This window comes from Leucoraja erinacea, chromosome 5 (genome assembly GCF_028641065.1).
Source record: "Leucoraja erinacea ecotype New England chromosome 5, Leri_hhj_1, whole genome shotgun sequence".
Lineage (NCBI taxonomy): Eukaryota > Metazoa > Chordata > Chondrichthyes > Rajiformes > Rajidae > Leucoraja > Leucoraja erinaceus.
Window position 1 is genome coordinate 30024557 of NC_073381.1, and position 26283 is coordinate 30050839.

The 26283-nt window shown below is 42.1% G+C and overlaps 2 protein-coding genes across 4 annotated transcripts in view; both read left to right on the top strand.

Moving 5' to 3' along the window:
* Positions 1-2221: 2221 nt before the first annotated feature.
* c5h2orf50 (chromosome 5 C2orf50 homolog) lies at positions 2222-12470 on the top strand. Its single transcript, XM_055635312.1, has 3 exons — positions 2222-2897; positions 9903-9942; positions 10909-12470. Exons 1-3 carry the CDS (start codon positions 2692-2694, stop codon positions 11098-11100), a joined length of 438 nt encoding a protein of 145 aa, XP_055491287.1. The 5' UTR covers positions 2222-2691; the 3' UTR covers positions 11101-12470.
* Positions 12471-19184: 6714 nt separating this feature from the next.
* Positions 19185-26283, top strand: part of slc66a3 (solute carrier family 66 member 3) — a 30973-nt gene continuing 23874 nt past the window's right edge. For 2 of the 3 annotated variants that reach the window (XM_055635318.1, XM_055635319.1), the window contains exon 1: positions 19324-19563. In XM_055635318.1, the coding sequence (XP_055491293.1) occupies positions 19418-19563 (146 nt within the window). In that variant the 5' untranslated portion in view covers positions 19324-19417. Of the gene's footprint in view, positions 19201-19323; positions 19564-26283 lie in introns of those variants that run through there. The other variant, XM_055635317.1, reaches the window with a different exon arrangement.

The window sequence follows — 26283 nt, forward strand, 5'->3', positions numbered from 1 at the left end:
AAGGAGGAAAGAAGATAAGACTTTACTGCCTTCCATCACAGTGAGGAATGTGGAGGAGCCGCTGTGGTGGATGTCAAATTTTATGTAGGTGTGTGTCTTGTTGCTTTTTTTGGTATGACTATGGCAAATAAAATTCCTCATATGTTGCAAAACATACTTGGGTAATAAATTACAATTATGATTATGATTTCTCCAATTTAAACATCCACTACAGAAAGCACAACACTGCTTCCATTTCCTCAGGATACCAAGAACGTTCAGCATGTCTCCAATGACTTTTACAGATGCACTACAGAAAGCATCCCATTAGGATGCATCGCTGCTTGGTTTGGTAACGGCTCTGCCTGAGACCCCTAAAAATTGTAGAGTTGTGAATGTAGTGCAATCCATCACATAAACCAGAATCCTCAGGAAAGCAACCAACATAATATAGGACCATTTTCATACCAAACATTCCTTCTTCTCCCCTCTCCCATCTGGCAGAAGATACAACGGCTTGAAAGAACATACCATTAAATTCAGGAACAGCTCCTTTCCTGCTGTTGTTAGACGACTGCATGGTCGTTCCAGAATTTAGGGTCCTGATCTTCCAACCTACCTCATTGCAGACCTTGCACTGAACTTTTTTCTAAACTGCACTTTTTTTGTAACGATAACACTATAATGGTGAAACATCAAATTCTGAATGCTGTACTTTAGTATTTGCACTGCCTGTTGTTCTTGTATATGGCTCGATTGTACTCACCTGCCGTACGATGTGATTTGACTGGATAGCACACAAAGAAAGCTTTTCATGGTAACTCAGGACATGTGACAATAATAAACAATATACTTAGATAGTTTTATCAGCTAAGTGGGTTGCAATGCAATGTTAAATTGCAATTTATACAATGACCAATATTGTAGATATATGATAATGTAGACCAATAATCTAAATATATCATACAACGCGAAACCAGACAGTCCTGTTCATCTAAGCCGACCAAGATGCTTGTCCCAGTTGCCGCATTATAAATATGAATATCGCCATTGTTTTAAAGACACGTTTGACCAAACAAGTTAAGAAAATGCTGCCGAATTTTATAGAGTTGCTACGCATGTTTTCAGTGGGCTTGTTGTGAACTAAATCCAAATGTGCATAATGCCATCACCAATGCACAAGGCATTGGGGGTTCAGTATTAATGTGGATAGAGAACTGGCTGGCAAACAGGAAGCAAAGAGTAGGAGTAAACGGGTCCTTTTCACAATGGCAGGCAGTGACTAGTGGGGTACCGCAAGGCTCAGTGCTGGGACCCCAGCTATTTACAATATATATTAATGATCTGGATGAGGGAATTGAAGGCAATATCTCCAAGTTTGCGGATGACACTAAGCTGGGGGGCAGTGTTACTGTGAGGAGGATGCTAGGAGACTGCAAGGTGACTTGGATAGGCTGGGTGAGTGGGCAATGTTTGGCAGATGCAGTATAATTTGGATAAATGTGAGGTTATCCATTTTGGTGGCAAAAACGGGAAAACAGACTATTATCTAAATGTGGCCGATTGGGAAAGGGGGAGATGCAGCCACTAGGTGTCATGGTACACCAGTCATTGAAGGTAGGCATGCAGGTGCAGCAGGCAGTAAAGAAAGCGAATGGTATGTTAGCTTTCATTGCAAAAGGATTTGAGTATAGGAGCAGGAGGTACTACTGCAGTTGTACAGGGTCTTGGTGAGACCACACCTGGAGTATTGCGTACAGTTTTGGTCTCCAAATCTGAGGAAGGACATTATTGCCATAGAGGGAGTGCAGAGACGGTTCACCAGACTGATTCCTGGGATGGCAGGACTGTCTTATGAAGAAAGACTGGATAGACTTGGTTTATACTCTCTAGAATTTAGAAGATTGAGAGGGGATCTTATAGAAACTTACAAAATTCTTAAGGGGTTGGACAGGCTAGATGCAGGAAGATTGTTCCCGATGTTAGGGAAGTCCAGGACAAGGGGTCACAGCTTAAGGATAAGGGTGAAATCCTTTAAAACCGAGATGAGAAGAACTTTTTTCACACAGAGAGTGGTGAATCTCTGGAACTCTCTGCCACAGAGGGTAGTTGAGGCCAGTTCCTTGGCCATATTTAAGAGGGAGTTAGATGTGGCCCTTGTGGCTACGGGGGATCAGAGGGTATGGAGAGAAGGCAGGTACGGGATACCGAGTTGGATGATCAGCCATGATCATATTGAATGGCGGTGCAGGCTCGAAGGGCCGAATGGCCTACTCCTGCTCCTAATTTCTATGTTTCTATCCAGCTGTAACCTTGAGTAAAACCGTTACTTTATTTTCCGCTGGCCATATTTTTCAATTGTTGTAAATTCCTCTCGCTTTCTCTAGCTTCCAGCTGCTTACCAGGCTGGTGGAGATCCCGCGGTGGACTTCCCCGTGTGTGGGGCCAGTCTGCCTTCCCGGAGCTGGGCGCCAGGTGGCCGTGGCCGTGGCCGTGCCCGGCTTGGGAGGCAGGTAGGTCTCCAATAGCGACGGTAAACAAGCTACAGCTGCTCCCGCCACCTTGCCTGCATCTATCTATCTCCATGCAGTGGCTCGTTGCAGATGGGGAGTTCTCGCTGACAGTCGGGAGAGTTTGCTGTTCTCGGTGAAATCACGGCCACCCACACCCACTGCCAAGCCGCCTCTGACTCTGAGGTTGCAGCTGAGCAGGATGGCTGACTTGAACAGGACCACTTCGGCCGGCTACCGCTTGGCGGAGGCACCGACGGTCGCTGCCCTTGTGCCCCCGAGCAAAGCGGCGGGTGGAGTCCGCGCAGCCCCGGGGAAGAGCGGGCAGCTGGGAGGGCAGGATGTGGTGAGAAACGACCAAGTGTGGAGGGAGTTCGTGCGGGCGGAGCGGCAAGGGGCAAGGCAGTGGTGAGTCTCTTTCATCAACTTTCTTGGTGTGAAAGCAAACTTTGTAGAGAGAGAGAAAAGGGAACAAATGTTGGAAGAACTTAGCGGGGCTAGCAGCGTCTGTGGAGGGACAGGAATGGTCGCGACTGAGCCTATTAAGGCAGGAGCAAACGCTCTATGGTCTTTGGGCAGTAGAGTCCCGATTATGTGTCATTTCAACTCCTTTCTCATTGCCGTTCCCACAGCGGTTCGGCCGTCCTTGCCTTTCTCCTCTGCCAGGGTGAGAGCAAACGCAAACTAGTGTAACACCTCACATTCCCCATGGGTCAACGAGTTGCTGCCTCGCAACGCCAGAGACGCGGGTTCGACCCTGACTACGGATACACTGTGTGGAGTTTACAAGTTTTCCCTGTGACTACATTGCAAAGACGTGCAGGATTGTAGCTTAATTGGCGCCTCCAGTGTGTCGGACGCGAAAGTGGTCCAACATAGAACCTGTATGAACGGGTGATTGATGGTCGGCGTGCACACGGGGGACACGTTTCAACGCTGTATCTCTGAACTAAAATCTAATGGTATAAACACTGAGCGCTCTAACGTCAGATAATCTTTATTCACCCCCTTCCCCCCTCTCACTTCTGAATGGTATGAAATTTCCAAATTATTTCTCTTCACCCCTTCACTTCCACACGGTGTTCTGATTTCCCCCCTATTAGCCACACCAATCATTTCGCCAAGACCATCATATATACCAACACCCTGCTAACACCTACTTGCCTCGTCCGTTTCCTCTTTATACAGACCATCTCCCCTTGTATCTCAATCTTGTTGCAGGGTTTCGATCAAAAACACGACAGTTCCTTTCGTCAGCAATTTGTTTCTTCTTTGCTCCAGATTCCAGCATCTGCATTATTTTGTATCTCCCAGTTGTGTACGTTATATTGGGCTGGATTTTGCCTTCCAGCAATTCAAGAAGGTAGCGACTCACCAGGATCTCTTAATCAATTAGGGAATGAGCAGTAAAAGCTGGGCTTGCCAGCGGTGCTGTTATCCCAGAGTGAATTTTTAAATATATAAATTTTGAATGGGAACTACAGGGCTGTAAGGATTAATGGTAAGAATAGCATATGTTATATTTTATAATATGATTTAACAGATTTATTAAATTATTTAATGTACTTCAATGTACTTTGTCTTTAATGTACTTGTATAACTTAAGCTAAAGTGCTGGTAAATGTTTGGATTTCCAAAGGTTCAGCAACTCTGCAGAAACCCGACCTTGCTTGTCGAGCATTCTGATTATGGAAAATATTTGTGCCATGGAAAATACTAATAGAAACATAGAAAATAGGTGCAGGAGGAGGCCATTCGGCCCTTCGAGCCAGCATCGTGGAACATTTATGGGAGCCCATTACACCATGTGGTCCCATGTTCCGCACACATTAATATTATGATGTATTATAATGTATTAATATATTATTGATTACCATTAATATTGGGAAATCATCACTGACTGGAAAGCCAACCACACTGTAGTTGCCACAACAGATTGGGTAACCTGTTGAGAGTGGCTCACCTCTGACACCCCTAAGTCTTCCCTCCTTTGTCCACTTGCTGGGATGAATGCTGCAACAACTCTCAAGGAGATGGACAATATCCTGGTTCATGCAGCCTGTTTCGTTGGTACCTCTGCCACCGCTTTGAACGTTACTGTCACCAGTGCGGAGTGACGGCAGTGGGTACCAGTTACAAAATGCACTGCAATTACTCACTCAAGGTACTCAATAGCCTCTCCCAAACCTGCAACAAATTTGAAAACTGGCATGGACAGGAAGTGCATGGAATCACCATCACTAAATACATTCCCCTTGAAGGTGCAGATATCATCCTCCTTGGAAATATACAGTATGACTGGCCCGTCGTTGCTGCTGTGTGTGTCCTGTTGCTTCCTTCCCGATACCTCTGTGGGAGTCCCTTTACCTTCTTCTTCTTCTTCTTCTTCTATGTAGTGTTTTTTGGCGGTTGGCAAACAACTTTTTTAGTGCATTACCACCACCAACTGGCATGGAGTGCGGATCAAACAACACCATTACATATACTAATAACCTATATCCTTCCGAACAAATTGGTTACCCTAAGAAAAAGCAACAGGATTTGATAGCACTTATATGAACTCCCTTGCAAAATATCTACCAAATCAAATTGTACTCTTTCTTTTCTGAACTGCTCACTCATCCGTCCTCTCTCCTCCTCATACCTCTCACAATGTATAATGACATGCTCTATTGTCTCTTCTTGCCCACAGTATTCACATAGAAACATAGAAATTAGGTGCAGGAGTAGGCCATTCGGCCCTTCGAGCCTGCACCAACATTCAATATGATCATGGCTGATCATCCAACTCAGTATCCCGTACCTGCCTTCTCTCCATACCCTCTGATCCCCTTAGACACAAGAGCCACATCTAACTCCCTCTTAAATATAGCCAATGAACTGGCCTCAACTACCCTCTGTGGCAGAGAGTTCCAGAGATTCACCATCTGCCATCTGCCTGTATTATGCTTGCCTATTATAAAAAGTGTACTGTTCAGACCAGTGTGTCCAAATCTAATTCTTGAAATTACTGTCTCCTCTTTTCTGTTTTTTCCTGCACATCTCATTTCTCCCACTTTCCTCTGGACTCTGTAGAACCACCGTCCTTTCCACTCTTCCTCCCATTGCTTTTGCCATCTTTCCTTCAGTCTTTGCTTAATAACGTCTTTGATTTCAGTTTTACCTATGTTAATACTTAAATCAATCTTACTTCTTTTTGTTACCTCTTTTGCTACCTTATCTGCCATTTCGTTTCCTCTAATGCCAATGTGTGCTGGTACCCATAAAAATATGACTGTAAGCCCCATCATTTGAATTCTGAATAGTGTTTGTTGTATTTCAATCAAAATGTCTGGTCTACTGTCTGAATGGCTGTGCTGTAAACTCTTTATTACTAAACTTGAATCTGAACAAATAACTGTCCTTAAAGGCCTGGTGTCCTCGACCCACTGTATCGCTAACAATATTGCAATCATTTCACCTTTGTATACTGAGACCTCATTATTGATCCTCTTCCCTACTTTGATGTGAAATTCTGGTACAATAAATGCTACTCCTACTTTATCTACTGAATCTTTTGATGCATCTGTATAAATTTGGACAAAACGTCCCTTTACCTGAAGGGCTGCAGCAATTCAAGAAGGTAGTGACTCACCACTATCTCTCAAGCAATTGCAGATGAGCAATAAAAGCTGGGATTGCCAGTGGTGCTATTGTCCCAAAGTGAATCTTTAGCAATTATTTTGAATGGGGATTGCAGGGCTGTAAGGATAAGGAATACCGTATGTTGTATTTTATGTTTTTGAAATTCTTCGAGGATTGGACAGGGTAGATGCAGGAAAAATGTTCCTGATGTTGGGGAAGTCCAGAACCAGGGGTCACAGTTTTAGAATATGGGGTAGGCCATTTAGGACTGAGATGAGGAAAAACCTTTTCACCCAGAGAGTTGTGAATCTGTGGAATTCTCTGCCACAGCAGGCAGTGGAGGCCAATTCACTGGATGTTTTCAAGAGAGAGTTACTCTTAACGCTAAGGGAATCGAGGGATATGGGGGAAAAGCTGGAACAGGGTACTGATTTTGGATGATCAAGCATGATCATATTGAATGGCGGTGCTAGCTCGAAGGGCCGAATGGCCTAATAATTCACCTATTTTCTATGTTTCTATGAATGCTTTTAATTATTTATCTCTAATATACTTCTAAAGCTGATTTAATTGCTTTGCTGTATTAATTTTTAAATGTTTCTATTCCCAAAGACATTCAGAAACATTGAAGGACTGGTTGGTTTAGTAGACAGGAAAACTGAGGCACAAATTTGCCTTTTGTCAATGGTTTTCAGAAAGGGGTTTGTGGGAGGTTTATTCTGTTGTGTTCAATTCCCCCTTTACATCTTTTGAGGTCCAATTATGGCTGAGGGCTCATGACTCGGCTTAAAGACTTATCTGAGTCAGTGAGGTCAGCCTTCTGCATCCTGAGTTCAGGAGAATGGGGAAACGGAGCCATGATTTGAGTAGCAGACCCCACTCAGGAAAACCGAGCCTTTAAAAATTATAATTAAAATAATATTTGCAAGGGGAGGACTATTACATTTGATCTCTTTATTTCCTTTTTCAGAAGAGAAATTCAGCACAATTATTTGGGGCATTGTACTGGCTGTTTGATAGAGCTATATACATTGTTATTGGTTTATTATTGTCATATGTACTGAGATGCAGGGAGAAGCTTTTGTTTGCCTGCTATCCAGTCACATCAAATCATGCTATACTTGAGTAGAATTAAACTATACACAAGGACAACAGGTAGTGGAAAGAGAAAAATACCAGGTGCAGAATACATTTACAGCATTGCAGTTACAGAGAGAAAGTTCAACGTTCGCAATGAGGTAGGTTGGAAGATCGGGACTACACTCTAGCTTATGGGAAAACCATTCAATATTCTGATAACAGCGAGGAAGAAGCTGTGACTGAATCTGGTGGTATGTGCTTTCAACTTTTGTACATTCTGGCTGCTGGGAGAGACGAGAAGAGGGAATGATTGGGGTGAAAAAGGTCCTTGGTTATGTTGGCTGACTTCCCAAGGCAGTGTGAAATGTACATGGAGTCGATGGTGGTGAGACTGGCCCGTGTGAAGGACTGGACTACATCCACAGTTGTCTGCAATTTCTTGTGGTCTTGGGCAAACCGAGCAATCCAACAGTTCTACAGTGCATCGTGTATGTTAAGAGTTTAGTTTAGAAATACTGCATGGAAACGGGCCCTCTGGCTTCCTCCAAGTGCTTGTTTCCTCTCGCATCCAAAAAACGTGCGGGTTTGTAAGTTAAAGGACCTCTGTAAATTGACCCGAGTGTGTAGACAGTAGATGAGAAAGTGGGATAATGTAGAACTGGTGAGAAAAGATGTTCGATGGTTGGTATTGACCCAGTGGGACAAAGTGGCTGTTTCCATGCTGTACGGAAATGAGTTTGATTGGAATTATGGTGTTAAATGCTGAGCTATAGTCCATAAATAAGAGTCTGTGGGTGTTATCTAGATGTTACAAAGGAGCAAGAAGATCCAGGGTAATGCTGTCTGCTGTAGAGACAGACTGCAGTGGATCAAGGCTGTCTGGGAGGCTGGATTTGGTGTGCATCATGATGAGCCTCTTGAAGAACAATGAAGAACATAGGATGAAACATAGAAACATAGAAATTAGGTGCAGGAGTAGGCCATTGGGCCCTTCGAGCCTGCACCGCCATTCAATATGATCATGGCTGATGAGAAATGGATCTTTTAACCCCTCCACAATGTTACTCTGTGCTGTGATACTGTGACTGATCTGTGAATTATTCCATTTACCTAACTTTCCACAAATAACATTTTTGGAGCCAAAATTATTAGTTCAACAAATACTAGTCTTTAGCGATAGAAAGTTCAGACTTTTATAGTTGGATTGGATTGTTTCCAAATTTCACTCCTGAAAGGCCAGTCTTGACTCACTAACCAAAATAAATAATTTCTGTACTTCCACCCAATGTCTTGAAAGTTTCCATTAAATCACTTATTCACCTTCTAAATTCAATGGAAAACAATCCAAGCTCAAATCATCTTTCTGAATAATTTACCTCTGCTCTTTTGCACCAAATCTTCAGATTTTTCCTGTTCAATGTTATTACTTTTTGTCATACAGATTCTCCATCTGTGCAACACAAGCCCAAAGTACATAACTTGAAATGTTTGAAAGATATAAAAAATAAAACCAACTGGTTCATCAAGCCCATTTTTGGCTATCGTTTTGCCAGTGATTCCTCTTTGCCTTTATGTAACTATCCATGAATCACCTGGCAAATAGTAAGGGGGAAAAAAGGAAATTCTTATTTGATAACAAGATTAATTAAGACCACTCAAAGACACGAGAGTGAGTAGAAGACATACCTACTAATATTCCAGCTGCCCTCTAATCACGCTTCTCACAATCCAGAACTCATTCAGCTGTTTTTTTTTATGTTTGCAGTCTTTGTAATGCTTTCGCATTGCCCCTTAATAGTTCTAAAATATAATATTTCTAACCCCAATATGTCTGGTTTTCATATTGATGTGGCTACCTATTTGTATAAATTAGTGGCAGTTTTATTTGTACTCTCAATGTAAAGGCATGTTCTGCAGGGCTGATTAGTGGAGAATATAGATTTTAAATTATGGTGTTTGTCTGGAGCCTCATACAGGCACCTGGGTGGGTGGTAATTTACATTGGGTATATGAGTTAATTAAAAAAAATTGAGGGGTGTGACCAAATTCCTGATAAAGTCTTGTGGCAGAGTGGATATCACCTCCTGAATGCAAACTTGTAAAATTTCGTATCACAAAATATATTACTAAGTAGGTGTCAAATAGATTTATGGGCCATAAATCTGCATGATCTAATGTCAACACAGCTTTTGTTGGTTTACCCTGCCATACAGGTGTTTCTTTTGTTTTTTTACACCATGCTATGATGATTATCAACTTAATACATAACTTATTTTCATTATGCAATGCATAGTGTTTTCATAATGGTCTAATTCACTCTGGTAACAACACCTGAATGTACTGTTTGTATTGTTATATGATATCATTAAACTTCATAATTCATTGTGAATTTGCATGGTGTGTGCCTCCAATTACAAAACAATTTCTTCCTCAAGTTGTGATATGGGTTCCTATGATTGATAATTGTCTGAGAGAATGTGATCTTTAGGTTTTATTGCAAACTATTGTATTTTATGCAAATAGATTCTAATATTAACCTACTCTTCTGTTGCTTGGATATCATTGATACAGACTTTTCTCATTATTTCTCTCTTTATGAAGAAAACTAATGTCTGAATGAAGTAACGTGTGTTTTACTAATTGCATATCCAATAAATCACATTGAAGTCTTTTCCAACTGCAATAATGTTTTACCCTTTGTCTTGCCAGGGAAAGCAAGTGGGATTTTCTTAAAGATTACGATGCCAAGGTAAGGACTGCAACTAATCAGTGATAATTTGTAGTACGAAAGCTATAAATTATTTTCCATAAATTTGCTTCTGTTGCAATTTCAATTGCACTATATTTGTGTTGATAAGGTATTCCCATTCTTGGGGATCTTAATTAAGTGAGATAACATATAGCAACATATAGAAGATTCAAACAAGAGGACATGACTTCAGAATTAAGGGACAGATGTTTAGGGGTAATATGAGGGGGAACTTCTTTACGCAGAGAGTGGTGGCGGTGTGGAATGAGCTCCCAGTGGAAGTGGTGGAGGCAGGTTCATTGGTATCATTTAAAAATTGGATAGGCATATGGATGAGAAGGGAATGGAGGGTTATGGTACGAGTGCAGGCAGGTGGGACTAAGGGGAAAAAAAATTGTTCGGCATGGACTTGTAGGGCCGAGATGGCCTGTTTCCGTGCTGTAATTGTTTTATGGTTATATATGGTAAGTGTGACCAGGTGATTAGTGGTCAGTGTGGGTTCAGTGGGCTGAATTGCCTTTTTCCATGCTGTATCTCTCTATCTCTGTGATGAGCCTTTGATGACCTGCATGGTTGGGGACTGTTCCATGTTGAATGACTATGAAAATTGAGGAGCCTGTAATTGGTGAAATTATCTCATTTTAATTCTTCCTAAACTCCGTTTTCACACCTCTTCTCATCCTACAGTAACTCCAATGAACCTTCCTTGTGATGTCTCAGCATAATAGTTGGACTAGTATTCTACCCATTCTAGGCTCACCAGACTCTCCCTTTACTCAACAATCCATGGAAGAACTTTAAACCGTTCCAATGCAGCGATACTTTGGCAAAATTACTTTACATAATCAACTCTGATGGATATGGTCCAACAAATGGACCACAAAACAACCAGTTGAAACATATTATTATTATTCTACCCCTGTGTAAGAAATGTAATGGATTTTATTTAAACCTTTTGTTTTCCAGGGTGCATTAAAAATACATGAACCTCTTCCAGAGTACGTTCCTGTGTTCTCTGACAATATTCCAAACACTGCAAACCGGACATTTGGCAGCAGGATGGACACTTGTCTTGGTCAAGCATTAATAAGGATGGATTATCAGCTTCAGAGAGACAACCGGAAGAAAAAACTGGACAATGAGCTTGTTCCGTATTAAATGAAAGCAAAGTTAAATTTCATAAGTCAGGAAAATACTTGAATCAAACCTAGTAGACAGCTGAGTCTTAATATTGACTTGGAGATGGAATGGGGAAAGGAAGCCTGTTGAGAATTCAGGAAACTTAAAATGGTTTCCCTCAAACTCTCCCAAATGTAACCATGGGGCTTGATGAACCCTTTCTCTCCATTTTTTTGTTGCAGTCTGATGGATTGATGAGTCATCTGGCTGGTCACCAGGTAGGAAGGTCTGCTATGTTCAGGGAGCAGAAAAAATTGGGAGTTGTGGTTGAATCAGTGAGTTTGCGACACATTGGAAATGAGAGCTAGCGGGAGACGGCGGTCAGGACAACGAGAGGTTGTACCCTGGGTGTAGTTCCATCATGGGTTTGAATGAGGAATGCAAGTAAGATATATCCTGCAGAAAAGCAATTAAAAGATATTTGCTGGGTCCACATCTCCCTTTAGCTGGTGTCTGTAAAACTCTGCCATCCACAGTGAAATTTAAGAATGAGATTAAATCTGGAGCATGTGCCATAATAATATTGAAATCTCACCGTGAAACCTGTTGATTCCAGTCCAGTCCAGCTGCCCACTCTTACCTCATTGTGTTAAGAATTCCCCTCCACAGCCACAAATAAACTTGAATTTCAAGCAGGCAAACTTTATTCTCCTCAATGCTAATTTGGTTTTCTAATTCTCAGGTTTTAATTGATTTCTTAAAGTAGAATTTTAAAAATGGAGTGAAATCAACCACTCCAAATTTTCAGATTAAAATTAAAATTATCAGATCTAACCAGCAATATTTTGTTTAAGGAATAAAGCAAAGTAAACAAGTTTCCACAAAGCATTAATCTCCAATGGGCTTTAGACTTTAGAAATACAGCACAGAAATAGGCCCTTCGGCCCAACGAGTCCGCACCAACCTACACAAATACTATCCAACACTTGGGCCAATTTACAATTTTTATCTAAGCTAATTAGCCTACAAACCTGTATGTCTTTGGAGTGTGGGTCACAGGGAGACTGTACGGGCAGTCAGGATCAAACCCAAGTCTCTGGTGCTGTAAGGTAGCAACTGTGCCACTGAGGTTGATTAACCTCAATACCTGCATTATGAGTGACACTTTTGTGCCACAAAGAGCTTTGTTCATCCCCCTTTACAGGACTCGTGACTGAAGGTGTACTCTATGCCAACCTCGCGCGTGAATGAGAAAGATGAAGTGGTCCCTACAAAAGATAGAAAATGCAGCTGTGCACATCAACCTAGAACTTCTCTTCGCCAAGCAGTTGATATTTTAGGCTTTATTACATTCAGCCCTAATTTTAGAAGAATGAATTGCACTAAATATAGCTGTGATAAAATGTGAATAAATGCAGAATTGCTACATTTTCTGTTTAATTGTCTCTTTATTCAGTTTCTGGCAAGGTAATTTATTTCCAATAACAATGTTTCATAATTAATTGGTAACAGCATTATCTCTGCAGATTGCACTGATTGGAATCTTCTTTCTTCCATATGTGTGTCTTCCATTAACTAATTCTGGTTTTCTCCAGACATGCTGCCTTTTGTCAAACTATTCTGAATGCCATGGCAGAATAGAGGGATATTATATATTTAGCTGATTGTGTGTTGAAGTTTAAAGCAGTATCATAGATATAAAAATTGTATTCACAAGAGCAAAACACAGCTGTTGTCAGTACCATGCAGGTTGTCCCTGGGTTACCAAAAAAACACACTGCTGATGGAAATGGACAGATGACATTTCAGACAGAGATACTACTTCAGATTGATGCCCAAATTATGGACACCTGTAGATACGATTGAGGTCCCATAATATTATTACATTCAAAAGTCCAGTAAAGTCCTAATTTCTTACAAACATAAAACTAATTTCCCCCTCTCAGCTTTCAGCAATTGCTTTTTCTTATCAGTCTTGTGTTCTTTATGCAATTAATTATAATTTTGACTGGACCAAGTGGGACCTGTTGGGTTCCGTCCCCCAACACAGAGGGTAGGGTGGGGTGGGGGCGCTGTGTCACACAGGAGGGCTGGTCCCCGAACGCAATATATCACCACTCGCCACTGCGCAGGCACGGCTGACTTGTTCCCGTTGTGACATATAAGATGGAGGTATTACTGCGCAGGCACGGCAGACGGGCACAGCAAGTGCAAAAGCGATTTATTAAAGCTTAAAATGTGAATAACTCTTAAAATATGACAACAATTTAAACATTCAAAATGAGACTTATTCAGTTATGTTCTTTCGTGTTGTGTCTCTGGCTTCCTCTGTTTAAATCTGGAAACTGCCATTGGAGTGCCCCTCCCGCCCCGAGTGGTCAGTTGTGCTTTGCAAACTGACATTGTAGCGCTGGAGTGCCCCTCCCTGTCGAAGTGGGCCATTGTGATGTCATTCGTTTTTTAAAATCTGGAAACTGACGTTGGAGCGCTGGAGTGCTCCTTCCGCCCGGAGTGGTCCATCGTGCTTTGCGAACTGCCGTTGGAGTGCTGGAGTGCCCCTTCCTGCCGGAGTAGGGCATTGTGATACCATTTTTTTCCCTAAATGGGTAAGTTTTCAGGCGCATTTGAATTTTTTTGTTTTTTTAATCTGGAAACTGCCTTTGGAACGCTGGAGTGCCCCTCCCACCTGGAGTGGGCCGTCGTGCTTTGAAAACTGCCGTTGAGACGCTGGAGTGCCCCTCGCTGCCGGAGTGGGGCATTGCGACGTCATTTTTCCCCCTCCAAAATGGGTGAGTTTTCTTGCTGTTTTTTAAAACTTTAAACGATTCATTACTTCGGAAATATTGGTGGGAATACGACGGGAAGATGCTTATCGCCTCAATGGGAAAAATGTGAGTAGATGTGGGAAAATGGGAAGGCTGCGGCCTAGCGTTTGGAAGAAGATAGGAAAAGCAGATTGACACATGGTCGACACAACGTGGGCACAAACAAGACGAAGACTTTTAGTTATATAGAGATGAGGCATGGTTACCATAATGAATGATTTTTGTGTATTTTCGAAGTAATAGACAAAGTCACCATGGACACTAGTCTCGGACACTGTTCTTTACCTTGGGGAGGTCTGAATTGGGGTAATAATATGTCCCACTCCGTATCTGACAAATAGCACGCTCCTCTATTTCCTCAACATCAAGTAAATAAAAATTGATCCTTGTAATACTCAATATCAGGCCAAATCTGGGATGACAATAATTGAAGGTTGATACCCTGCACCCCAACATATCAGAAAAACAACCAAATCAGAGGAAAGTGAGAAATAAATGGGCTTGCTCCCGAGGAAGGAAATCATTTTTTCTCATTTTAAAAATGTTATTAAAAGAATAAGAACTTTAAAAATGTGTACTCGCATGTGCACTGCCAGTCAATAATATCACAGATGAACAACCTCAATCGCTCTCCATCCCAATATCCATGTCCTTTACTAGTATTCAAAAGTATCGCATCTGAGCATTCATGCTCAAAGATGCAGAATCCAAAGAATCACAATTCTGTGACCCATCTCGTGTTTTATCCCCCACCCCCGTCCCCAATGGTCTGTGCCTGTAACTGTGTCCCACACCTCCAGTTGTGTCCACACCCTGCAGTCTGTGTGCAACACTCCTCCCTGTCCCCAACCCCATCCATGTGCTATTCTTAGCAATCCCTTTTGTAATCTTATCATCGCATAACTTTGTTCTTTTAAACAGTCAAATAGGTTTTTAAAAAGAATAAACTAGGTGAGATGCAGAAAATGAATTGCAGACACTAGCATCTTGCATAGAACAAAATGCTGGAGTAATTCAGCAGGTCAGGCAGCACCTCTGGATCTCGCCTCCAGCTCTTCACCCTTCCACCCCCGACTTTTAGTCTGAAGAAGGGTCCCAGCCTAAAATATCGCCTGTCCTTTTCCTCCCAACACGCTGTCTGACCTGCTGAGTTACTCCAGCACTTTGTGTTCTTCATAAGGTGAGATGCATAATGTTTGAATATTGTTTAGTTACAGTAACAGCAGATGGCACTCATTGTTGAGAAAAGGTGCAGAATTATTATTTTGCCATTGATACGTGATTATAGAGAGACAAGTGACGGCAAATGCTAGAGTCTGCGGCAAAAAATAAACTGCTGGCAGAAGGCAGATGGTCGAGCAGCATCTGTAGAGGCAAAGGGGTAGTCAACGCTTTAGATTGCGAGCCCCATATCAGGCCTGAACGTGTAACCATATAACAATTACAGCACAGAAACAGGCCATCTCGACCCTTCTAGTCCATGCCTAACACATAATCTCCCCTAGTCCCATATACCTGCGTTCAGACCATAACCCTCCATTCCCTTCCCATCCATATAACAATCCAATTTATTTTTAAATGATAAAAACGAACCTGCCTCCACCACCTTCACTGGAAGCTCATTCCACAGCTACCCCTCTCTGAGTAAAGAAGTTCCCCTCATGTTACCCCTAAACTTCAGTCCCTTAATTCTCAAGTCATGTCCCCTTGTTTGAATCTTCCCTACTCTCAGTGGGAAAAGCTTTTCCACGTCAACTCTGTCTATCCCTCTCATCATTTTAAAAACCTCTATCAAGTCCCCCCTTAACCTTCTGCGCTCCAAAGAATAAAGCCCTAACTTGTTCAACCTTTCTCTGTAACTGTAGAGGGAAGAAGTGCAATATATCAAAGTAAGAGGCGAGGGGTGAGATTATTTTCATCTTCAGTTGAAAATATTTGAATAAAATATTTTTATCAACTCTCTGGATTCCAAACAAAACAATGGAATGGTTTTTACAATATTTGCGCAGAAAGAATTTGGTCAGATACTAAAGCAGTGGTATTAATTAGAAATAACAAAATAATAGTGCACTAACAAGGACAAAGTGATGAGTAACGAAGGGTCAGACAGCATTCTCCAGGAATACTCCCTGACTTGCTGAGTTACTCCAGCAATATCTGTCCTTTCCAATGGTATTATTTATTTTGCAATAATGCTCTCAAAAGTCACATTATGTCACTACCTGGGATAACTTGTATAAACATGTGCAGTAAAACCCACAAAATTATACTCCTATTTTTGTTTACCTCTGGAGAGGTGTACAACTAGTAACTTTCTGAAAGAAGGGTCTCAACCCAAAAAACATCGGCCATTCCTTCTTTCCAGAGATGCTGCCTGTCCTGCTGAGTTACTCCAGCATTTTATGTCTATCTTCGGTTTACACCAGCATCTGCAGTTCCTTCCCACACATGGTGACTTTCTCTATTTATATATCACCTTGTTAAAGCAGGTTTTCTCCTTGACAAATGAAATAATTGACCAGAACAGTAGATCCACATTGTGAGTGTACAGAATCAAATGAAAGTAACACAATTGCACTTTGTTCAGGTTCCAGTCTGTCTCACTATACACAAAGTAGGAGAACCTTTATATCCCTGCGAACATTTATTTTACTTAATAAGTCACCATTGCAGTTAGTTTTAATTAATAATTATTTTCCATCACTTGCGGATGGTACAGATACTTGCTATCAAAGATGCTGGCTGAAGAAGCAATGAAATGTAGCTGTTGTAGATTAAATTGAATGTTGAACGGGTCAGATCCTGCCATTAACTTAACACATGGATGTACATTGAGAGCCAGAGAAAATACTAGTGTGATTCGAATGAGATGGGCCATGATGAAGGATATAACGTTTTCTGGGTCACTAGAATTTCAGGCAAATAATAGACAGTGACAGGAAGAGTTCATGTATATTGGTTTGGTTATTAACCGATTAATTATACCACATAAAAGAAACAATGTAGGTCTCAAGATGGGTCTCAACCCGAAACGTCACTTATTCCTTTTCTCCAGAGATACTGCCTGACCCGCTGAGTTACTCCAACATTGTGTATCTATCTTCAATGTACTGTATTCCATTGGTCACAAGGGGTGAAAATTGCATCATACAAGCCTTCCCCAGATACCCGACCTACAGATATCCTGTACATATGAGCATGTATTTTTGGAGACTGATGGGATGGACTTGGTGGCTGCTGTGAGGGAATTTCCACATGCCTTCGCTTTCTCCACCTCCAACCAGAGCTGCAACGTTCGGGGAGCTGGGTCGAGCTAAACAGAGTTGAGAAGGTTCACTCGGTCATTCACTGAGCCAGTGAGGCTGGCTGGTCACTGTTGTTCCCAGGCCTGTTTGCTCTCCTATCACAGCTGTTTCTGTGCTCCTTTCCCACACACTGTTCTTATTAATTTTGAACTCATGAGCAGTTCAGGTTACAAACAGTTCTCAGAAATCTAACGTTTATAACCTGCATTCGGCTAGTACCATAAAGTCTGCAAATGAGATTGGTGAACATTCATTTGATAGATTGGATGGATATTGCAACTCATAGCTGACATTGGTTCTTTACATGGAGTAAGGAGCTGGAAGAATCTTTTGATACTCTAAGAGTTGGTTTGCAAATAAGTGCATTTTCACAGATTTAATGATGTTCATCTGAGATTTGTTATTTATGGAAACAATGTCCAGCATAAGGAAATGGTAACTACATGAGAGAGTTAATTCTTTGCAAGCGTTTGTAAACATTTAAAATAGCATCAGGTCAGCACATTATGGGCCGAAGGACTCTTCCAGTGCTGCTGGTCTATATTCAACATTGAAAGATGCTGTTACCAGCTTCCCCCTCAACTTGGCCAATAACCAGTGACATGTCTGCATTCTCATCATGGAAATGACATACAGCACCAGGACCACCTTGAATCATAACAGCAAATGCCTGTTAAAGCAAAGCGCTGAAAATACTGGAGCAAGTGAGGAAACCCAAGGGTAAAGAAATGCAGAGTTAATGCGACACAGGTTCACCTGCACCTCATCTATTGCATCCGCTGCTCCAGATGTCAGCTGATCTACATCGGTGAGACCAAGCGTAGGCTTGGTGATCGTTTCGCCGAACACATCCGCTCGATCCGCAATAATCTACCTGATCTCCCAGTGGCTCAGCACTTCAACTCCCCCTCCCATTCCGTATCCGACCTCTCTGTCCTGGGTCTCCTCCATGGCCAGAGTGAGCAACACCGGAAAGGAGGAAATTGGAGGAACAGCACCTTATATTCCGCTAACTTTTGTCTACCTGCAGAGTTAACATCTCAGGTCATAGACATCTTCATCACAACTGGAACAGAGAGCTTGCTTTAAATTGCAGCAAAACAGGCGGAAGAGGGGTGGATAGATAGGACAAAGAAAATATCTGTGACAAATTGTGGTCAGAGTTGCCATGAGAACGAGTCGTTCCCAATAACAGGTCAGGTGTGTTAATGAAGATGGAAGAATGTGCCAATATCACAGCCAGATGAGAAAGCAAGTTGTCAGACGCAAGGGAATGCACTGAGCTTTGTTATAACATTATAGATACCATAAACTGGTTAGAGTGGGTGTGGAGTGGAGCATTAAAGTAGGAAGCTGAAGATCACACTGAGACCCCCCTCCCCGCCGCACTTCAATGTCTTGTTTGTAGACACAGCTGTGTCGGTAGCCTCCAGTTCCTTTGATTTCGTGGTAATTTAGGAGACTTTCAGCGCTGGAACTAAAGATTATCATAAAAGGCTATTTTAAGAGGAACTTCGTGCAAAATGTCACCACTCTCCTGTGCCTATTTTTTAGGTTTAAAGATAGCGGGAATAGATATATGGCAGGCACCTGGTCAAATAATCTTGTCCGAGTTGGGTAAAATTGCAAATAAAATGACCCATTGATTGATGTGGAGTATGGCGGAGAAGGAAGGTGAAGACCGGGCATGCTCTGCTTTGGCTCTGTTCACGAAAAGGCTTGAGAGCAGAGGTGTGGGAACTAGAGAAGATTGAGCCTGCCTACTATGGTAATACAAGCTTCTGTAAAGAAAAGGGGAAAACGTTTCAGAGGCACCTGTGCGGAATGAAATACGATGAAGGCCGAAGACTCCTTCCAGGAGGCAGGGCGGGTGTTATAGAAAGTAACCCCCGCTAAAAGCTGGCTACAACTACAAAAGACGCTCCAGGGAGTCCACCTTGCCTTTGGATCGAGCGCTCAGCTGCAGAGACCGACGCAGCCGCCGCTCGGAGCCACTGAGCCGGATTCAGGTTCAGATCTTACCCCCTCCGTCCTCAACGCCAGAAAAGTTCGCGTTTTTCCTCCTCCTCCTCCTCCCCGGCTGAGTACGGATCGCGTTAGAGGCCGTAATTCGTTTCAAGGCGTATCCGGAACACCTTCTTTATTTCCATATTTTTTTTTTTAGGGGCGAATAAAAAAGGGAAGGAGCTCGTCACCGGGCGGTTTTCGGCTTTTTCAGGTTCCGGGATGGAGCTGGAGGCCGTGCTGATGCTGGCCAACTCCTCCACTTTATTAGTGTGCATGGTGCTGAAGTTCCCGCAAATTGTCACCGTGATCGCTGCAAAGAATGCGTGGGGACTGAGCGTCCGCAGCCTGGTGCTCGAGCTGGTCGGGTGAGTGACAAGTGGCGGCGGGCAGATCGAATCCTGGCCCGGGAACCCGCACAGACACACAGACACACAGCTGCTGGTCCCGGGAACCCGCCCGCCGGCAGACAGACAGACACACAGCTGCTGGTCCCGGGAACCGACCGTGCCAAACGATACTAACGATAAAGCTCCATTTATCTCAGGAGGGAAATAGGTCTGCCAACAGCCATAAAACACAGCAAGATACATGAAACATGAAATTAAAGTGACGAGTGGAAAGTTCAGGATTTGGGGGGTGTGCAAAGATTGGGGAGGGGAGGGGACGTCAGTCTCAGTCTACCCCACGACAGATGGGGGAGGAGTTGTACAGTTTGATGGCCACGGGGGAAAATGATCTCTTGTGGCATTCTGTGCTGCATCAGTTACTTGTCATTGTCTGTAACTCGTTTTCACCCAACCCACAACCAACAGTGGCCTGTTTACTTTATCGTCGTCTCTTTTTTTGCATATCTTTCATTCATTCGTTCTGCATCTCTCCATATCGCCGTCTATATCTCGTTTTCCCCTTTCCCTGACTCAGTCTGAAGAAGGGACTCGACCCGAAACGCCACCTATTCCTTTTCTCCAGAGATGCTCATGCTGCCTGACCCGCTGAGTTACTCCAGCTTTTTGTGTCTACCCCGGGACTGATGGGCTGATTGAGAGCTGCTCCTTGCCCATGCCCCTTAGCTCTGAGGCAGAGTGGTCCTGGCAAACCTGCAAAGAGTGGCTACCTTAACTTAAATAGAACAGATAAGGTCATATTGATATATACTTAAAAAATGATTGATTTTACACATCCACTTTCCCCCTTTTTATATTTCTGAGATCTGCTTTGCTAGCTCATATCTGCAGGCTGTTACATTAATGTCTGCACATGAACCCAAGTGAAGCTTTTATAAAGTTACACATCAAAAACATGGCAATAAGTTTGTTGGAACATCCTTTGGTAAGGATAGAGGTTTGAATATGGTTTGAATATGTCTTCATTCTATTCTGCAACGCAAGACTTCGCATTTTATTTTTGTCCCTTTGGAACAAATAGGTTTTAATAATAAATAAGTTGCCTGTTTAATCTGACCAATGCTACCTTAGTTAAACAGGAATGATACACTTCGCAGAGAAGTTGCCACATAGTGTTTTGGTAATGAGTCAAGCTGAAGCAGGCTGAAGAATAAAATTGTTTCGCAATTAGAAATATTTCAGAAGATCACATGCAATAAAAGCAAAAGTGGCTCTGTTTTGTGTATGATATCCATATCACACTACTGCACCAAAAACAGATTAATTTGGCAAGTTCAGGCTTTGGTAATAACAGACGGCAGATTTTCTGGAATATTGGATGCTATTACAATGAATATACCGACACAATTTAAATTAACTTTACTGAGATATTACACAATAGCATAAGTTCCAGTGAAATTGGTAGGTTAAGGCATTAGGAGTTGCAGATGGTGGTTTACAAAAGGTCAACGGAAATTTCAAGGCCCCAGAATATTGTAAGGATTGAGGGAAAGAACCACGTAACATTCAAAGAAGAGCTAGAACCTTGGTGAGTTGAAATTGTAGAAATGTACAGCACAATAAAAGATTGAAGGTAGTACTGGAATAATTGTCGATTTACCCACAATAGGCAGGTAAAGGTGATAGAAACAGCCAATAAAGAAAAAGAGTGCTAAAAAAAACAGCCCTTCATTGGTTTTGAAGTGTATCCAATTTTTGTTCCCAATTAATAATTTGTTGTACTATTCTGTTGGGACAGGTTAATTGATTACTACTAATAATGCACACCTGTGGATAGTGTTCTCACGTTTAGATCAGGCTGTTTATGCAGAACATTCCTTCAAGATTATGTGTGTTGGAGGAGTCCAGGGAGTTATTGATGACAAAGGAAGGGCAGGATTTCCTATACTCAATGATTTGGTACAATCCCTGCTTCCATATTTACCACAGATCACTTTTGTTTGCAGTTTCAATGATATTAATTTTTTTTTAAATATTTTTATATCTGGAGGTTTGTTTATGGAAGATTGAAAAGGCTGTTGACATGTCACAAGTGGAAAGGTTTCAGCTAAATTTAGAAGAGTGCAGTTTATGTAAAGCAACAAAATGTCAGTGCTCTTGTGCATTACCCTGTTAGACAATTTTAATAATTCACTTTGGATTTTTCTCATAACAAGCTCTTTAGCCTACATGAAGTTGGTGATGGGGGCGGTTGGCAAGCTGAAAGAGTGAGAGGGGAGGGAGATTTGAGGAAGAAAGTAGTGGCTGGCGGGGGTAAAGGTGCAGAGAGCGAAGAGCGAGAGAGAGAGAGAGAGAGAGAGAGGTAGGATTGAGGGTTGTGGAAGAGAAGAACAGTTTAACATATTTGATGATTTGATAGACAGAAGCAATAACATGGAAAAAGGAAAAACAGCAGCTAATGGATACAGATTGTACCCCTTAATTCATCATATCAAAGATTATCTTCTCCTATTTCTCGTATTTTAGAATGCAGAATAAGGCAACGTAATTCATAATATTAATTCTGTAGAACATTGGACAGTGCAGGAATGGGCCCTTCGGCCAACCATGTCTGCGCTGATCATTATGCCAGTCTAAATAATCTCATCCCCTGGTGCATATCTCTTCATTCCTTCCCTGTTCATGTGCCTGCCTAAATGGCTCTTGAATGTTACCAACATACCAGCCACCACCATGCCTGACAGTGCCTCAGAAATCCCCTTTCTGTGTGTAAAAAAAATTGCCTCAGAAATCCCCTTTAAACTTTCCTCCTCTCACCAAATCTATGCCCGCTGGTATTTGATAATGCCATCAGATATATAGACGGCGATATACCTAGCCTATCTATGCCCTTGGCATGCCATCCATTGCCCTCTGACTTTCTGGAGAAAACATCCAAGATTATCCAACTTCTCTATAACTGATGCTCTCCAATCCAGGTAACATCCTGGTGAACCTCATTTGAATCCTCTCCACAGCACCCACATCTTTGCTGCAATGTGGCGACCAAAATTCCAAATGTGGCCTAACTAAAGTTTTATACAGCTGCAACATCCCAACTTTTATATTCAAAGCCCTGAGTCATGCCAGATTCCTTCTTTTCCATTTATGTTTCTACTTTCACGGAGCGACAGAGTTGCACCTCAAGATCCCTCTGCACATCCATGATTCTAAGTGATCCTAAGATCATAAGACCACATTTACTCCAGATCACTTTTGTTTGCAGTTTCAATTATATTTTATGATCATGTTCTGCCATTTAAGGTATACTTTACTTTCGCATTTGAAATCCCAAAATGCAACACCCCCCACACATGTGTGGATTAAACTCCATCTGCCATTTGTCCACTCAAATTTCCAGCTGACCTATATCCTGCTGTATCCTTTGACAACCTTCTTCAATATGCACACCTCCACTAATTTTAATGCAGCTATTCTGATGCAAAAATGTATATTTATTTTAGTCACATCTTCTCCCATAAGGATGAATTAGAGAACATGTTACAACTTTCATTTACATAGTGCTTTTAACAGAAAATGTCTGATACTCAAAGCATTTCATATGAATGCTGTCAAACAAAATGGACATTTTGTTCCAGGCAGAAATCTTAACGTGGATAACCAAAGTTGTTTGAAGAATGATTTTTAAGGAGCATTATGAAAGAGGAAGGGTGTGTAAACAAGGGGGAGGGAGAGAGGGGTCCTTTCTCAACCGCGGACTGAATGAAACTGGCGAGACATCCAGTCATTTATACATCTCAAGAATTTCAGGCTGGAGGGACCTTTTTGAGTTATTTTAAAACAGGTGTGATCATTTTAAAACAGGTGTGATCATTTTAAAGAAGTCCCTTGATCAGGGAGACACACACGACAGAGCTTTGTGGAAATGTCTTCTGGAAATCTCCAGCTGTCAGAGTTCTCTCAGGCTGCACCTTGGGATTATTCTGATCGTGCCCAGCTCCCGCTTTCATTCCTTGAAGTGGTCCGTCAGGAGCTGCACCAGAACGCACCTCCTTCGCCAGGGACACTGAGAAGTTTCCCAGATCTCCCACATCTTGCGGGATAAACATATCTGAATGGTAGCCGATTAGGAAAAGGGGAGATGCAACGAGACCTGGGTGTCATAGTACACCAGTCATTGAAAGTAGGTATGCAGGTGCAGCAGGCAGTGAAGAATGGTATGTTAGCATTCATAGCAAAAGGATTTGAGTATAGGAGCTGGGAGGTTCTACTGCAGTTGTACAGGGTCTTGGTGAGACCACACCTGGAGTATTGCGTACCGTTTTGGTCTCCTAATCTGAGGAAAGACATTCTTGCCATAGAGGGAGTACAGAGAAGGTTCACCAGACTGATTCCTGGGATGGCAGGACTTTCATATGAAGAAAGATTGGATAGACTCGGCTTGTACACGCTAGAATTTAGAAGATTGCGGGGGGGTCTTATAGAAACTTACAAAATTCATAAGGGGTTGGACAGGCTAGATGCAGGAGCATTATTCCCGATGTTGGGGAAGTCTAGAACAAGGGGTCACAGTTTAAGGATAAGAGGGAAGTCTTTTAGGACTGAGATGAGAAAATCATTTTTTACACAGAGAGTGGTGAATCTGTGGAATTCTCTGCCACAGAAGGTAGTTGAGGCCAGTTCATTGGCTATATTTAAGAGGGAGTTAGATGTGGCCCTTATGGCTAAAGGGATCAGGGGATATGGAGAGAAGGCAGGTATGGGATACTGAGTTGGATGATCAGCCATGATCATATTGAATGGCGGTGCAGGTTCGAAGGGCTGAATGGCCTACTTCTGCCCCTATTTTCTATGTTTCTGTACCTCAGCGCTAACTACCTCCCCAGACACACTAGGTCTGAAGAGTATAGTTAGACCTTACCCAGTTTCTACCTACACCTCTGCTCAGCCTCCTCACCAAAGCCTATCAAGCCAAAGTCTTAACACTTGCTACTGAATGGAACTGAAACACAGTCACTCTCACAATGGCTGCTCCAAAATGGCCACTCTGCTAAAGCCTGACTCCCTTCTATTTTGAAACTACCAGCCCTTACCTTAACAGATACTCCCACATTTCTCCTCTTCCCAGCACTGCAATTTCTTGGGAAATGACCAAGCCCTAATGACTGATTTTTAAATCTCCATGCCGTCCACTGCAATATTGCATGCATTGACCTGCACCATAAGGATCGCATTGTCAGGGGCTCTTTTGGATGTCTCTTAAATTCCTGGAATTTGAAGTAACAATAGAGGTCAATAGATTATTAAACATCAGGGGAATTGAGGGCTGGAGACAGTGCAGAGAAATAAAATGGAGGGGTTATCGCTGCTTGTACTTCTTATATTTAGTAGTTGCATTAACGAATCACATGGCTGTTCACCCAAATTAACCTCTAATTAACATTAGGGTGTTTTATGCTGTAAATAAAATAATTGCAATGCCTCTCCACATTCAGTGCTTTCCCAATGAAGAGGCATGTAATTGTTTTATTTAATGGTACCTTGTCCACAGGCCTGATGGTGAAACGTATACAGCTCTTGAAATTAAAGTGCTGCATTGCTGTTCCTGAAACATGAGAGATTTAATTCAATTATTGACATGATATAGTTACCAGAAACACAGCTCTGCATAGTTTACTGTCCATTTTCCCAACACCACATTGATTGAAGCAGGCCTCTAAATTTAACAAAGAAACTAGACAGATGGTCTTAAGTAGCCAAAGTCACCTTTTGTATCAATAGCTATTGATGGCCTTGAAGGAGATGATAGTTCAATGGGTCAATGATTCCTGTATTATCACCTATCCCAAGGTACAGATCAGTAGATTATCACCATACATAAGCACAGTCCCCGGTTAGTACAAATGGTACAGAACAGCTCACTGAGTCCAAATACAAGACGCAGGGCTCTCACTTAACTTTTTTTCCCTGTTGCCAGCCGGGCAATCTTGGCAGCTTTTTAGGTTGCTAAATGACATTTTAGGTGGTCATTTAAAACGGCTTGCATGACGCGTGCGATAATGTACTCGGACGAAGTGCGTAGTTACCAGTCGGAATTATGCTCAATGAAGCATTCACATATTATTTCTGCTTCAAATAAAGTCACAAACTAAACATATTCACCAATCAAGACATGATATATACCACAATGACATCCAGCAAAATTATAATACAGTATCTCAACTCTTTTTACACATTGCAATTAATGCAATTTCTATTAGTTCTTTCCACTTCCAAACAAAAATGTGGTTGGATTATTCAGCGTATGATCAACCTGTGTCAATAAATCCTGGACCATGAACATATTTGCTTAACCATGCACACTACTGATTGATGCAAGCATGTTTACTGTGAAGGAGCGAAAATGACCATGACATGGCCATAGCATGGGTCGTTATTGCTATTGGTACAGAAACACTCTCACTTCCCACATAATTTATCCATAACAAAATATCCAGGTTCCAAGGAAATTTCTAAAGGCATTTTATGATAATAGCTGTTAAAATTGACAATACGCATCTGACTGGTTAAACATTACACCAACTGACAAGAGATGGCCAAAAAGGACATAACTGCAGCAAATTATCCCCATCTGAAGAAGGGTTTCGGCCCAAAACGTTGCCTATTTCCTTCGCTCCATAGATGCTGCTGCTCCCGCTGAGTTTCTCCAGCATTTTGTGTAACTGCAGCAAATGTTCTTTT